Source organism: Fusarium pseudograminearum, chromosome 2 (assembly GCF_000303195.2).
Source record: "Fusarium pseudograminearum CS3096 chromosome 2, whole genome shotgun sequence".
NCBI classification, from domain to species: Eukaryota; Fungi; Ascomycota; class Sordariomycetes; order Hypocreales; family Nectriaceae; genus Fusarium; species Fusarium pseudograminearum.
In genome coordinates this window covers 6,391,212-6,405,613 of record NC_031952.1, presented here as the reverse complement: position 1 = coordinate 6,405,613, position 14,402 = coordinate 6,391,212, and the positions used below count along the sequence as shown (strand labels likewise).

General features: G+C 47.5%; 6 protein-coding genes across 6 annotated transcripts; 4 read left to right on the top strand and 2 right to left on the bottom strand.

Annotated features, from left to right (window-relative positions):
- Window positions 1-16: 16 nt before the first annotated feature.
- Window positions 17-1,088, bottom strand: FPSE_05366 (uncharacterized protein; the record flags this gene model as incomplete). The annotated part of the gene is made up of 4 exons (XM_009258484.1): window positions 17-274; window positions 325-486; window positions 533-630; window positions 686-1,088. The coding sequence occupies 4 exons, from the start codon at window positions 1,086-1,088 to the stop codon at window positions 17-19; spliced, it is 921 nt and encodes a 306-aa protein (XP_009256759.1).
- Window positions 1,089-3,649: 2,561 nt separating this feature from the next.
- On the top strand, window positions 3,650-4,729 carry FPSE_05367 (uncharacterized protein; the record flags this gene model as incomplete). The annotated part of the gene is made up of 3 exons (XM_009258485.1): window positions 3,650-3,953; window positions 4,004-4,248; window positions 4,304-4,729. 3 exons carry the CDS (start codon window positions 3,650-3,652, stop codon window positions 4,727-4,729), a joined length of 975 nt encoding a protein of 324 aa, XP_009256760.1.
- Window positions 4,730-5,096: 367 nt separating this feature from the next.
- FPSE_05368 (uncharacterized protein) lies at window positions 5,097-5,979 on the bottom strand (the record flags this gene model as incomplete). Its single annotated transcript, XM_009258486.1, has 2 exons — window positions 5,097-5,481; window positions 5,537-5,979. The coding sequence occupies 2 exons, from the start codon at window positions 5,977-5,979 to the stop codon at window positions 5,097-5,099; spliced, it is 828 nt and encodes a 275-aa protein (XP_009256761.1).
- A 630-nt stretch (window positions 5,980-6,609) lies between these two features.
- FPSE_05369 (uncharacterized protein) lies at window positions 6,610-8,411 on the top strand (the record flags this gene model as incomplete). Its single annotated transcript, XM_009258487.1, has 4 exons — window positions 6,610-6,887; window positions 6,937-7,118; window positions 7,175-7,765; window positions 7,819-8,411. 4 exons carry the CDS (start codon window positions 6,610-6,612, stop codon window positions 8,409-8,411), a joined length of 1,644 nt encoding a protein of 547 aa, XP_009256762.1.
- Window positions 8,412-9,192: 781 nt separating this feature from the next.
- On the top strand, window positions 9,193-10,278 carry FPSE_05370 (uncharacterized protein; the record flags this gene model as incomplete). Its single annotated transcript, XM_009258488.1, has 1 exon — window positions 9,193-10,278. One exon carries the CDS (start codon window positions 9,193-9,195, stop codon window positions 10,276-10,278), a length of 1,086 nt encoding a protein of 361 aa, XP_009256763.1.
- Window positions 10,279-10,857: 579 nt separating this feature from the next.
- Window positions 10,858-14,219, top strand: FPSE_05371 (uncharacterized protein; the record flags this gene model as incomplete). Its single annotated transcript, XM_009258489.1, has 8 exons — window positions 10,858-11,369; window positions 11,418-11,664; window positions 11,710-11,742; window positions 11,791-11,886; window positions 11,935-12,069; window positions 12,122-12,190; window positions 12,241-12,832; window positions 12,877-14,219. 8 exons carry the CDS (start codon window positions 10,858-10,860, stop codon window positions 14,217-14,219), a joined length of 3,027 nt encoding a protein of 1,008 aa, XP_009256764.1.
- Between the last annotated feature and the right edge of the window lie 183 nt (window positions 14,220-14,402).

Sequence of the window (14,402 nt, the reverse complement as noted above, 5' to 3'; positions counted from 1 at the left end):
AAATCCATTATCAAACTCAGTTGAAGCCCTCGGGCCAGAACTCCTCAAGCCACTCATAGGGGTCCTCAGGCTCATAAGCCAACTTCACCTCACCCTTGAACTTAGTGATGTTATCCCTCGTCTCATTGTACAAGGCGTACTTCTCATCAGGCCCGTTTCCGACATAGTAGGGAACAGTCTGCACATTGTTTCCGATCTCCTTATCACAGATGCTTGTGACATTGTCGATCTGAGCGTTCTTCAGACGGAACTCATCACCGAAATTGGGGTTGATCTGGACTAAGGTCAGTAGAATTCATACAGTAGATTACAGAGATGACTGACAATTCCCATTCGAAGACCATCTCTGGCAACGACGTTCTGGATGGTGGCGTTGCGCTTGGCTTGGTTGAGGCAGTTGCCGCAGGACTGGTAGAATGTCCCGAAGCCCTCGGCGTAGAAGCCGGTGATGTTGTACTTGCCACCGAGAGAGTTGTCTTGGAAGATCTAAACGTGTTAGTGGTATTCTTCCAAAGATGTCATCAAGACATACCTTGTCTGTGGCACTTCGGGCTCCACCTCCAATGACTCTCAGTTGTGTGTTGAGACCCTTGGAAGTCAGGGCATCCTCGCAAACATCTTCCCACCAAACTAAGAACAATTAGTATAATTCTTGAATCACAACACCAAACAGGATGGAACATACCATTCTCGACCCAAGCATCACCCAGAGCATGGATGCCCTCAGCCTGGTGCTTTCCAATAATGACATTTCGGATAGTGGCTCCAGGCATCAAGTTGAAAACGGTATCAGCATCCGTACCCTCCGCCTGCTCATTACAGCTTCCCTCTGGACGCTCATAACGCTTCATCTTGCCGTCAAACACCTCACCGGGCATGATGTACTTGGCGTTTTTGAATACCACTGTCTCTTTGGCGACCGGGAACTTGGTGATGGGGAATGGGAATCTTGGTGGTGGCCTTTGGCTGAGGTCGCCTTGTGTAGCGTCTGTGTCGCCCTGCTTGCCATCCCCTGTTTTGGATTGGCGGGTGTCGATGGCAGCGCCATGGGCGAGGGGAAGGAGAGACAAGAGGAGTGATGCCTTCATATTGGATGTGAGGGTAGTCTTTGGATGAAGGTTGAGTAGCAGAAGATATTATGGCTCTTAAATCAGGGACGATTCGAATGTGACGGGTATGTTCCTTATATACTATTATTTCTTCTCAACAGTTATTCCTATGTACCCCACTATTATGATCCTGGACTCATATCATCAACAAACGTCCACGCACAGACGAGCAACATCGGCAATGGTAGCTTGCACAGCTCCAATAGCTTGGAAATGCAAACGGGTTTAGTGTCGCGTCCCCATTAATCCCCGTACCGGAAGCACTAAGTTATTGGTGACATATCGGAGGAACTCCCTCCATGAATCATCTTCAACAAAATGCTGCTGGTTCCTTCTCCAATGCTTGGCATCTCGTGTATTTGACACAGAGTCTGGGGATGCTTAACTTGACTCTTTTCTTGGCGTTGAAGAACTGAGCATTTTGTGGGGGAGGTTGAAAAGGCGGGGTGCATGGCTTTCTGGCTCTTCGACAGTCTAATTCGTGGAATACAAGTTCCTCCGTTGATTGCAACTTCTTCCATCAATCAACACGCGTATCAACGACAAGGGTATGATTCCCCAGATCAGACAAGGGAACTAAAGTGAAATAAGCTCACCGATAAACTCATTAACGTGGCGGCTGGTATAAGCTTAGATGCTCATGTGAGCCTAGAATATGCTTATTAACTCGTTTGAGGTACCGTTGCATCCAACGTTTGTGGGGTTTGTTCATCCGTTGACAGGGGGTATTTGGGGGTGTTGCATCACCCCCAAACCTCGACGAGAAAACATCTTACACCCATCGAGTGTTACGAAAACAATTTCTCTTTCCTCTACTGCAGTACATAGTACTCAGCAATCGACATCACAACACATTAGAAATCCATTGTAAAGTCGGCAATGAGGACTGAGGAAGATGTGCCATATCTCCTTCTTTAGAACTTGTAAACCATATTGCAGAATCCCATGTAGCCATCAAGACCCACGATCGCTTCCGCTTTGTGCATGATCCAGCAGTCTGGATATCCAATGGGCAGGACCAATCTTGCATGATCTCGATATCCTGGAGACAATACATCGTCGCATGGTGATCATTGCGAGCCTTTCCACGTGTCGCTGAAACGTTGAGGGACCGTCAAGGGTGTGCGATCAGAGCAACTGCAGCTGATGTCCAATAACGGGGTCTCAAACCATTTCCAACAGTCTCAGTTGGAGCTCCACTCGGCTATACACTGCTATACTTCATGATTTATAGCTTATTGCCGACGGCTGTGGCTGAGAAGATCATACTAGAGCTATAGGGTGACTACTATCTTGTACGGATCATTGGAGCATATTGAGGATGATGCATGTATACTCTATCAGTATTGAATCTAGATTGACAATCAAGTTCATTGATAAGTTCGCTTTGTCCCGGTGGTCATTCTACTTAGTTGTTAATTTATATCCCCAAAATAACACGCGTAAGAACGTTCAACTTCAAAATCAACAGCTCTGAAGGCTATTTGGACCTACAACACATGCACAAAAAAAACAAAAACATGTCGTACTACCCTACTTCAATACTTGATCTTACCAAGGTCAAGTCCCAGAAAAGTGCAACGTCACAAACATGAACAAAAAAAGAACAAACTGGGGTTTGATGCAACCCCCAAACGCTCCAAGACAGTTCTGTGCTATGAGGGACTGCCCCGTGTGAACTACAGCTACTATCGGTGTTCGGATTTAAACTACCTCGTATCGGATAGAGATGAGATGATACGCCCCCCACTGTCTTCCCCAGACTTTGGGGTATGTCGCTTTGTTGCAACGTGATGGGAGTTCAAACCCTGTTCTCATCAACAAGAGGCATAGACAGTTCCCAATAGGAGTAAACAATATTTTGTGACACAAACTTATTGAAGTTCACATACAGACAATGATGAATTTATCTACACAAGGAATGAAATTGAACGGATACTGGATTCACGGGGGTTCAGTTTGGGAACTACAGCATCCAGCTGAATACCATCCACTACCCCAGACGGACTGTTTACATCCCAAGAAGCCGGTGCCGAAATCCGTAGTATTTACAGAAGATCGTCATTACCCCAGAAATCATCCACCAACCACCGCAGACTTCCTCTCTCAACTCCACCAATAACAGATCACCATACTATAATTCCTGAATGAAGGGTAGCATTCATTTTCGACCTTCAAATTCGTTGTTTCACAAATGGAGCATCGTGGATCGAATATGCCGTTAATGTCCCAATGGAAGCTTGGGGTGATTCAAAGGCATGACCAGAAGGGGGAATCTGGACATTGTCTCTAGGGTCCGTGGCTTAATCTGGAATTGTTGCTATGTCGTGATGCATGCTGAAGATAGGCTCTGTTGATGATTCGAATTTCTATAAGAAGTCGTGAAGTTTCGTGATGTCTTGGCTTGAATACCCAACAGATTAAGGATTTCAGCTCTCGATCATCTCTTAAACAAGATCACCGAACTGTGACCTCGAGATACCAGACTCTTACTTCTGTCAATTCTTTCAACCTTGCACTCTCGCCAGACTCACGCCATTATGAAGCTTACCTCGGTTTTCACCGCCGTCTTTGCCACTTTGGCAGTCGGCTCACCTCTCGAGACACGCGATGCACACATCAAGCGTCAGGCCGCTGAAGCATGCAGCGTTGGATACTGCACCCAGAATGGAGGAACTACTGGCGGTGCCAAGGGCCAAACTGTTACTGTGACCACTCTCGCCGCTCTTCAGGAAGCTGCCAAGCGTTCCGGTCCTCTCACCATTATTGTCAATGGAAAGTTCACTGGTAGTGATACCATTCGTCCTTCGTCTGACAAGACTATCATTGGCGCGGCCGGCAGCTGTGAGTATTCCATCATAAGATAAAGGGGCGCTTGAACTAACTCGTTACAGCACTTACCGGTGTCGGATTCTACGTTCGTCGCCAGAAGAACGTTATTCTCCGAAACCTCAAGATCGCCAAAGTTGATGCTTCCAACGGCGATGCTATTGGTATCGATGAGTCCACCAACGTCTGGGTCGACCACTGTGATCTGTCCGGTGATCTGAGCCTCGGCAAGGATGACCTTGACGGTCTTCTTGACATCTCTCATGGTGCTGATTGGATCACCGTATCCAACACTTACTTCCACGACCACGTAAGTCAATACCCAGATCCGATTGTGTCATGTTTGCTTACTAAATTCTCGACAGTGGAAGGGCTCACTCATCGGCCACTCCGATAACAATGCTTCTCAGGACAAGGGCAAGCTTCACATCACCTACGCCAACAACTACTGGAAGAACATCAGCAGCCGTCAGCCTCTCATCCGCTTCGCCACTGTTCACCTCGTCAACAACTACTGGGACAAAATCCTCCTCTCCGGTGTCAACACTCGCATGGGAGCTCAAGTCCTGGTTCAGAGCTCTGCTTTCGCCAACTCTGTTGAGCGAGCTATCTTCTTCGCTGACTCTAAGGAGACTGGTTATGCTGTTGTTGACGATGTTGATCTCGGTGGCTCAGTCAACTCTGCCCCCAAGGGTACCCTTACTGCTGCTTCTCTGCCTTACAAGGTTACTCTTCTTGGTTCTAAAAAGGTTGCTTCTGTTATTCCCGGTACTGCTGGCCAGAAGCTGTAAACAACGAACGATTTGTGATGGTAGCTACAGGGATATCATGTGGGCTGGGTTGCATTAGTACCATACCAGGTATGATGTAGATACTGCGGTTATTGTATATAGCATACATATATAGTGATTAATGAAGATAGTCTCTCACGTCCTCTATGTGTTAAAGTTGCTTTAGCCAGTTCTCTGTGTATGTCATTATTGCGTATATATAATTGAATGTGGCTATCTATATTGATATCCCATCTGAACTGGGATACTAAAGAAGTGGTAGAGCTCCTGGGGGATTGTACATTGCATCAAGAGGCTGTTGCTAGGAAACTTTAACCACGTGTAATTCGAGAAGTGAACTATAGATGTAAAGTATCATTTCGTCGACTTATTCAGTAATTGTTACAACTGGGACGGGCACTGGACCAGCGTCGTAGAGAGAGACATCGTCGATACCCATAGACAAGGTAACCTTGTTGCGACCATTGCAACGAAGTCGGAGACTGAGAACAAGATCCTCATCGATTAACGAGAAAGTAACGTCATATGGTTTGTACTCGTTGAGCCCCGCGAAATTAAGTGGCCAGCTGTCAATCACAGTTTGTTTTTGTAGAGCTTCAATGACGCAAGTGCTCTCACCGAGTACAATGGCGGGGTCGTCGAAAATTGCAGCGGAGAAGGCGAGGCGGTAGCGTCGATCTGTGTTGAGACCGTTGATAGTCTGGTTGAGGGTGTTTCCTCCGCTACCGTCGGCGTTCACGAGCTCGAACGTACTGCACGAGGTTGAGTGGTTGTCTTTGCCAGAAATGTGCAAGATGGTATACTTACGCGTACTTGTCGCCCGAGTTAGCTTTGCCAGGGTCACTTTCGATACCTCCGGTTCGGGTGTCCCAGTCTACATTCTTGGCATCCTCGAATCCGCCGTTCCGGATCAAGTTGGTGGGCTCAGGGATTTCGGTGATTGTGGTGGTGAAATCCTCGATGGACGTGGCATCGGTTGTCGCAGAGTATTCGGTGGTATACTCAGACACGAAAGTAGTAGTCTCAGACCAAGTAGCGGTTTCGGTAATAGTAGTCTCGAGAACGCTGGTGGCATCGCTGGTGACAGTGGAGTGGAAGTCGGTTTCAGTAGCGGTCGCAGTAGTGAGTGTCTCGGACTCGGCTGTGGTAGTCGCAGACAGATCTGAAGTAGGGCTGCTGGGCTTGCATGGCGCAGCGCTGACCATGGGGAGCAACGCGGCACCAATGGTGCAAAGAGAAACGAAACGCATCCTGAAGGTTAACGATAGTAATGGACGTAGCGTCTAAGGTGAAGGAGTGTACGAACGACAACGTTGGAGAGAAGAGAAGAAGAAAACTCTAATTGGCATCAAGGAACAAACTACTCTTTAAGCTATTCTAACTAGCGAGCCCCAATCCGCTGTCAATGCCAGTAGAAGTGGAACGTCAAGAGGCACAGCTGTTGGCCAAGCCAATATTGATAGCTAAATGTGATTAAAGATTGAGTGTACCTTGCAGCTAAAACGATAGTGCAAAGTCTAGCCTGGATTCAATCTAGACTTCTGGATTGCTTTTTGCTTAGCGCTTGATTTTCACTTGCGAGTGGTGTATTTCAGGGCGTTTATTCAGCTCTAGGCAATATTTTATGGCAAAGTCCAGGGGAACTTGGTCCATTAAAGACCAAGCGAACGGCGCACTAAACTTGAAAGACAAGCGCTACTGGTTGTGGCTTGCTAAGGATCAGCTTAGCAACCCCTAAAAGTATTTCTCAGCTTCAAGAGAAAAACGTTCAGGGGAAAGCAGATCTTTTGTGAAGAGACTCTGCTCCTATTTCCTGCTGAAGAGACATTATCTGAGTCAAAATTCCATTCATCTTAAACGTGGAGTAAAAGTCAGAGGAAATGAAGGAAAATAACAAACGAACTTTGCAAAGAGTCTTTCTCTGGCTCGGAGTTTTGTTCATATTATGGCACACGTTATCATTCCTCTTCTCAGGCGGATCGCCAAACCCTAGCCAGTCAGAGCTTGAGGAGTCCGCAAACTTGGTCAAGACACCTGGAGATGCGCAACGAGCCGCGGCAATTATTGATGCTTTTCGCTTCTCATGGGACAAATACGAAAAGTACGCGGCGCCTCATGATACGTTGTTACCAGTCAGTAAGACGTATGAGGATGATCGGTAGGTGTGATACCGCTATTGAAAAGATCATGAGCTAACTCCCCTCTAGAAATGGCTGGGGTGCAACAGCTGTGGATGGTCTAAGCACAGCCATCCTCATGGAAGAGGCTGTCATCGTGAATAAGATCCTGGAACAGATCGCGGCAACCGACTTTACTGTTACTGTAGTACCTAATCAGCCTATCTCACTATTCGAAACCATAATTCGTTACCTCGGAGGGTTACTATCAGGTGAGATCTTCTTAACCCAACTCTCCCAAATCGTTTGCTGATACAGAGTCCACCAGCCTACGACCTGCTATCAAGCTCGCACAAACATCTTGTCAGAGATCATATGCAGAGAAAGAACCTGTTGAAAGTAGCAGTGATTCTTGCAGACCGACTCAGTATCGCCTTTGACACGCCCAGTGGCATCCCCGACGATGAAGTCATCTTTAATCCGAATCCTCGCCGCTATGGCAATACAGACAACTCCATCACCGCCTTCGGTACGCTGGTTCTTGAATGGACTCGCCTGAGTGACCTCATGGGTAATAAAACATATGCTGCCCTTGCCCAGCATGCTCAAGACCATCTGATCCACCCAAAGACTAACCAGCCTTTCACGCTTCCTGGTCTCGTCGGCACATTCGTCAAACTCAGAGATGGCTGGTTTGGTGACTATCAGGCCGGCTGGGGTGGCGGTTCTGATAGCTACTATGAGTACCTCATCAAGATGTACGCGTATGATCCTGTTCAGTTCGTCGAGTACGGTGATAGCTGGATTCAGGCCGCTGAGTCGTCGATGAAGTACCTGGCTTCTTCACCTTCCACACGTCCTGAGTTGACTTTTCTGGGAGAACTTCGCGGAAGTGCACTTGTTCCCATGTCGAGTCACTGTAAGTTTTAACTAGCACAATTCTAACTTTTGCAGGTGAGCTAACAGCAACAGTGGCTAGCGTTTGTGGAGGCTCTCTGATCCTTGGTGGTCTTCTTCTCCAGAATCAAACCTTTGTTGACTTTGGTCTCAAACTTTCTGAATCATACTTTGAAACCTACCGTCAAACCCCTGCTGGCATAGCCCCCGAAACCTTTCGCTGGATTGACAACGGCAACAACCCTCTAGTCGAGCCGCACGCCAATCGTCCACCTCCCCCAAAGTGGCAATCGTTCTACGAAAAGAGCGGCTTTTTTCACACCAACCCAGAGTACATCCTTCGTCCCGAGACAATAGAAAGCTTGTATTATGCCTATCGAGCCACTGGAGACAAGAAATGGCAGGACATGGCGTGGGAGGCGTTCGAGTCGCTGAACAAGATGAGCAAGGTTGAGGGTGGATACACGGGGCTGAGAAGTGTAATGAAGAGCGCAGATGACAAGACCAGGGGGTTTGTGGATAAGATGGAGAGTTTTTGGCTGGCCGAAACCTTGAAATATTTGTACCTGATGTTTGCTGAGGACTTGGATGTCCAGGTGAGAAGCGATGGTAAGATGCGGTGGGTGCTCAACACGGAGGCACACCCGCTCTTGATACGGGGCCAGTAGTATCTATCAGGTCTTTTGAAATACATTGAAGTATATTTTAAAGCTGTTCCAGGTCACAGATGTCACTATCGAGCACTCCCTGTAGCTATGGTCTTTTCCACCTATAATCTACCGTGCATACCTTGTATCCGTTCAGCTGATATTCTTCTCACATGGTTCTCGTATATAGCTCTCTCAGTAAGGTTTTATTCTACTGTCAAGACGACTCTCCCACGTGGAATTTCCCGTGTAGATAATTTCCAACTCCCGAGGTTCATAGATCTAGTACCTGTAACGTAACAATCTTTACATAACAAGTAACGATCTACATGGACACATGACTCTTGGTATCCATCCGCACCAATTTAGTCACGGAACGAGACATTTAGAATTCCAAGATCCAATCTTGTGCAATTCGTCCTTTCTTTATTTTGGCGCACGAATAAGCATTTAGCAAATATGCGGAGAAGATCAAGGTCTTAGATCGACAGGGGGCGGCTGCATTTCCTAGAGTAGATACAAGATGACGATCCGGGGTAATAACTGCCGAATGACGTCGCGTGCAAAAGAGAATGACCTTTCTAAAAGGTTTGCCAAGAGGTCGTTCTAGAGTAAAGCAGGAATAGTCAAAGGTTATGAGATGAACGGATGGATACGAGGATGGTGGGACGGACGACTAGTCAGAGTATGTTCACTAGTGGCATTGGTATATAAAGCTTCCGTTTCTGCATTCTTGTCTGAAGTGAAGAATCAAGGGTCTCAAGTCTATAGAGATATTCTCAGGCCACAGCGCGTTTTCATCATGCTCTTACATTTCAAGTTTTTGTCCCTGGCCTTTCTTTCACTGGCTTCAGGTGTCACCTCCCTGCCTCAAGCCCACGAAGCTCTATCAGCTGTCTCCCTCCGCAACACTGATGTTCGTCGGGCAGCTGCGCTCGAGCCCTTCGAGGCCTATGCCTTTACGTACTTTACAGGCAACTCGATTGCAGGCGAAAAGATCTATCTTGCTGCTAGCAAAGGCAACAATGCACTTGATTGGCAGGAGCTCAATGGCGGAAAGCCTGTTTTGAGCTCAACAAAGGGCACCAAGGGCTTGCGAGACCCCTTTGTCATTCGCTCTGTTGAAGGCGACAAGTTCTTCCTCATCGCCACCGACCTTTCCATCGGTAGTGGTACATCCTGGGGCGACGCTGTCCGAAAAGGCAGTCTTTACCTCGAGATCTGGGAGTCGAACGATCTTATCACCTGGTCTGCTCAGCGACACATCAAGGTGTCCCCCAACAACGCCGGCAACACCTGGGCCCCCGAAGCTTTCTGGGACAGCGAGAAGAACTCTTATGTCGTGTTCTGGGCTTCGTCTTTGTACAACACAGCTGACCACTCTGACAACTCTTACCATCGCATGATGTATTCTCTTACTCGCGACTTTGTCACCTTCTCCGAGCCTAAGATCTGGCAGGACAGCAAGACATCGCGCATCGACACTACTGTCGTAAAGTCAGGAAATTCCTTCTACCGATTTACCAAGGATGAAGGATCTGTCAGTGGCTGCACTGATATCATTCAAGAAAAGTCCTCGACTCTGCTCGCCGACGTCAGCAAATGGTCCGTCCAAGCCACCTGTATCGGCAAGAACGCTGGGTTGCAAGCTGTTGAGGGCCCTACAGCCTTCAAGTCCAATCCCAAGGACGTAAACGGTGATAAGTTCTATCTCTTTGTGGATGAATATGGTGGTCGTGGTTATGTCCCTCTTGAGACCGCAAACCTGGACAAGCCTACGTGGAAGGTCTCGGCCAAGTATAAGCTTCCTACCAGCCCGAGACATGGAACTGTCATTCCTATTACTAAGGCAGAGCACGCGAAGCTTATGAGTGCTTTCGGTGCATAGATATCCAGGGTTAGATATAGTTTAGTGAATTGATGATTTAAACACGCATTCGTCCAAGTATACTGTGCCTCATTACGAACGGACAATGGCAATATTGTTTTGCCTTTCAATTACAACTAATACATAATGCCTGCAAGAGGATCATATGCAAGCCATGATTTTCCTCCAACCCCATCGTCCGTCTTTGCTTATTGAGACATGCGATCTATCATCCCACCTCATCTCAACCCCTCACTTCGTCATGATCTGCATGTTGAGATAATAGCAGCTCCAATCAAAGCTTGGCAATTCTCCCGTTCAAACCCCTCATCATGCAACTCTTTTGACATGCTGGATAAATTGAACATTGAGAAACTCTCTTTTCTTATATACTGGGAAGGTCAAGGATTCATGACGACATGGGAGGAACGGACCTGAATTTCACCACCAATGCGAGGTGCACCTGACGGTAATTCCGGGTTACGAGCCGGCATAGGCGGATTGAGCCACGACTGGGATTTATATATAACAGACATTGCCACATAAAACCATCACGACTGGCACCTCATCTACTTTTAGTATGAGTCGCACCATATACTGATGAAGCTGTCTAACCTCTTCCTTGCGGCCCTTGCGGCTGGTAGCTGTCATGCTGTCAACATCGTCCCCCGCGGTGGTCGTCCATCCTCCATCATTAACAATGCTCACAAGAGAGAACTCCTTCAAGACATTGTCACCTTCGATGAACACTCTCTCTTCATCAATGGTGAGCGTGTGACCATGTTCTCTGCCGAAATCCACCCTTTCCGTCTACCTGTACCGTCGCTTTATCTAGACTTATTCCACAAAGTCAAGGCGATGGGCTTCAACATGGTCTCGTTCTACGTCGACTGGGCTCTTCTGGAGGGTAAGCCAGGCGAGTTCCGTTCTGAGGGTTCGTTGGATCTGCAGCCCTTTATAGATGCCGCCCAGGAAGCTGGTATCTACCTTCTTGCTAGACCAGGTCCATACATCAATGCTGAAGTATCCGGTGGTGGATTTCCGGGCTGGTTGCAGAGAGTCAAGGGGTTCTTGAGGACCAATGCAACCGATTATCTTGAATCAACCGATAAGTATGGTACACCTTTTTCCTGATAGGATTCATATCTAAAATACGCCAGCTACGTTGCAAAGGTGGGAGCAATTATCGCAAAGGCCCAAATCACCAATGGCGGACCAGTCATCCTTTATCAACCTGAGAACGAGTACAGTGCCGCTCAAGGAACACCATTTCCCAATCACGACTACTTGAAATACGTCAACGACCAAGCCCGAAAGGCCGGTATAGTTGTGCCTCTTATCAACAATGATGCGTGGCAAGGCGGTACCGGTGCTCCTGGAACTGGACCCGGAGCTGTGGATATATACGTATGTGATCTTGGAATACATAATAGTCATTTCTAACATAACCAGGGACATGATGGATACCCTGTTGGGTTTGACTGCGTAAGTCTGGCTCAGGGAAATGATACACGCATTGCTCACTCTTTTTAGACCAATCCCTACAAGTGGCCCAAGGACGGCTTACCAACGACTTGGCATGCAGAGCATCTAAAGAAGAGCCCCAACACTCCGTACTCAATCATCGAGGTATGTATTACTCTTTAATAGTAACGGGATACCGCTTACTCGTTACAGTTCCAAGGCGGCGCTTTCGACCCTCCTGGAGGTACTGGCTTTGAAAAATGTTATGAACTAACCAACCATGAATTTGCTCGCGTCTTTTACAAGAACAACCTCGCTGCAGGTGTCACGATCTTCAACATCTACATGGTATGCCTAGTTCTGACCAGCGAAGCCGATGACAGGATTACTGACAGTTTAGACTTGGGGAGGCACTAATTGGGGAAACCTTGGTCACTCTGATGGATACACCTCATACGATTACGGCGCAGTACGTCTGAACACTACGTCTTTCATGGAATATTGTTAACATGTACTCAGGCTATCAAGGAGGACCGAACAATCGCCCGCGAGAAATACTCCGAGATTAAACTTCAAGGCCAGTTCCTCGCAGTTTCGCCAAACTACGCTGTAGCGACAGCGAGTAACTTCACAACAACAAAATACACCACCAACAAGAACATCGCCGTGACAGCACTAACCACGAAGAAAGACGACGCCTTTTACGTTGTGCGACACGAAGATTATCGAACGACCAGCTCCGCATCATACACTCTCAAAGTTAAAACATCGGCGGGACAACTCACGATTCCTCAACTTGGTGGCTCACTTTCATTGTCTGGCAGGGACTCGAAGATCCATGTCGTTGACTACCCTGTTGGGAAGTACAAAGTTTTGTATTCCACAGCTGAAGTGTTCACATGGAAAGATCTTGGTGACAAGACTGTTCTTGTGCTTTATGGAGGACCCAATGAGTTGCATGAATTCGCTATCAAGAGTACTTCCAACTCCAAGGTCATTGAGGGCGATGGTGTCAAGGTGGAGAAAAAGAAGGGGGTCAGCGTCTTTCAGTTTAAAACTAGCTCGAAGCGTCGCGTGGTTCAGATTGGATCCCTTCACGTATATCTGCTTGGTAAGTCCTCTGATTGCATTTTGTTCAGAAACTAATATTGTCAGAACGTAATGCTGCGTATAACTACTGGGTTCCTACAATCCCAGGAAAAGGCGACCGCGCTGCGTTTGGATCCTCTGTCATGAACCCAAAGGCAGTGATCTTTAATGGCGCTCACTTGATTCGCTCTGTCGCTATCAAAGGATCTCAACTCTCAGTTCAAGCCGACTTCAACGCCACCTCACCGTTGGAAATCATTGGTGCACCAAAAGGAACTTCCCGACTAGTGATCAATGGCAAGGATACACCATACAAAAAGTCTAAAATCGGAAACTGGCTTGCAAACCCAGCCGTTAGTCTTCCAGATGTCAAGATAACTGATCTCAAGTCTCTGGATTGGAAGTACGTCGATTCGCTTCCTGAAGTGAAGAAAGATTACGACGACTCCAAGTGGCCGGATGCCAATCTGAAGAAGACATTCAACTCGAAATGGCCGCTCAACAACTCTGTGTCTCTCTACGGCGGTGACTACGGTTTCCATTCTGGCGCACTTATGTTCCGAGGGCATTTCACTGCTGATGGAGCGGAGTCCAAGTTCAAAGTCTGGACTTTCGGAGGTATGTCATACGGAAGTTCAGTGTGGCTAGACGACAAATTCCTTGGATCATTTGTTGGCTCAGGACCTAGAAATAATGACACAACGACGTATTCTCTTCCGAAGATGCAAAAAGGCAAGAAATATGTTCTCACTGTTATTGTGGATAACATGGGACTGAACGGTAATTGGGTGCCTGGCTTGGAAGAAGGGAAGCAGCCACGTGGTATTCTTGACTGGTCTCTTGAATCAAGTTCTGGTAAAGAGACGACCAAGATCTCCAAGTGGAAGATTACAGGTAACCTTGGCGGAGAGGATTACGTTGACAAATTTCGCGGTCCGCGCAACGAGGGAGGTTTCTTTTTCGAGCGCCAGGGCTATCACTTGCCGTCCCCTCCTCTCAGCGACTTCAAGTCTGGCTCGCCCTTCAAGGGTATCTCGAAGCCAGGTGTGGCGTTTTACACCGCTAACCTAAAGTTGAACCTGCCATCCGACAACTTTGACATTCCGCTATCCTTCGAATTCAAGAACAACACTGTCAGCACCGGCTCTTACCGTGCGCTACTTTACGTCAACGGATTTCAATACGGTCGATATGTGAGTCACGTCGGCCCACAGTCAGTCTTTCCCGTTCCAGAAGGTGTTTTCAACTATCGCGGTGACAATTGGATCGGCCTTGGTCTTTGGGCGTTGGACAAGGGTGCCAATATTGATGGGTTGAGCTTAAAGGCTGGCGTTCCTGTGCAGACTGGCCGAGAACCCGTCAAGTTTGTCAATGGGCCCAAGTACGCTCATCGTCGTGGGGCGTACTAGTCTAGTCAGCATGATATTACTGAGCCGAGAGAAAAAGGTGAAGCATTTTGAAGATGCTGATTCTTGGCGTACTGGGATGCTGGTGATTGGTTGTCTCGTAACTAAACACAGTTCGATGACTGTCTATATTTAGCCTGTAAGAATGGAAGGTTCAGGACAAACAAGCGCCACTTGTCGACTCTG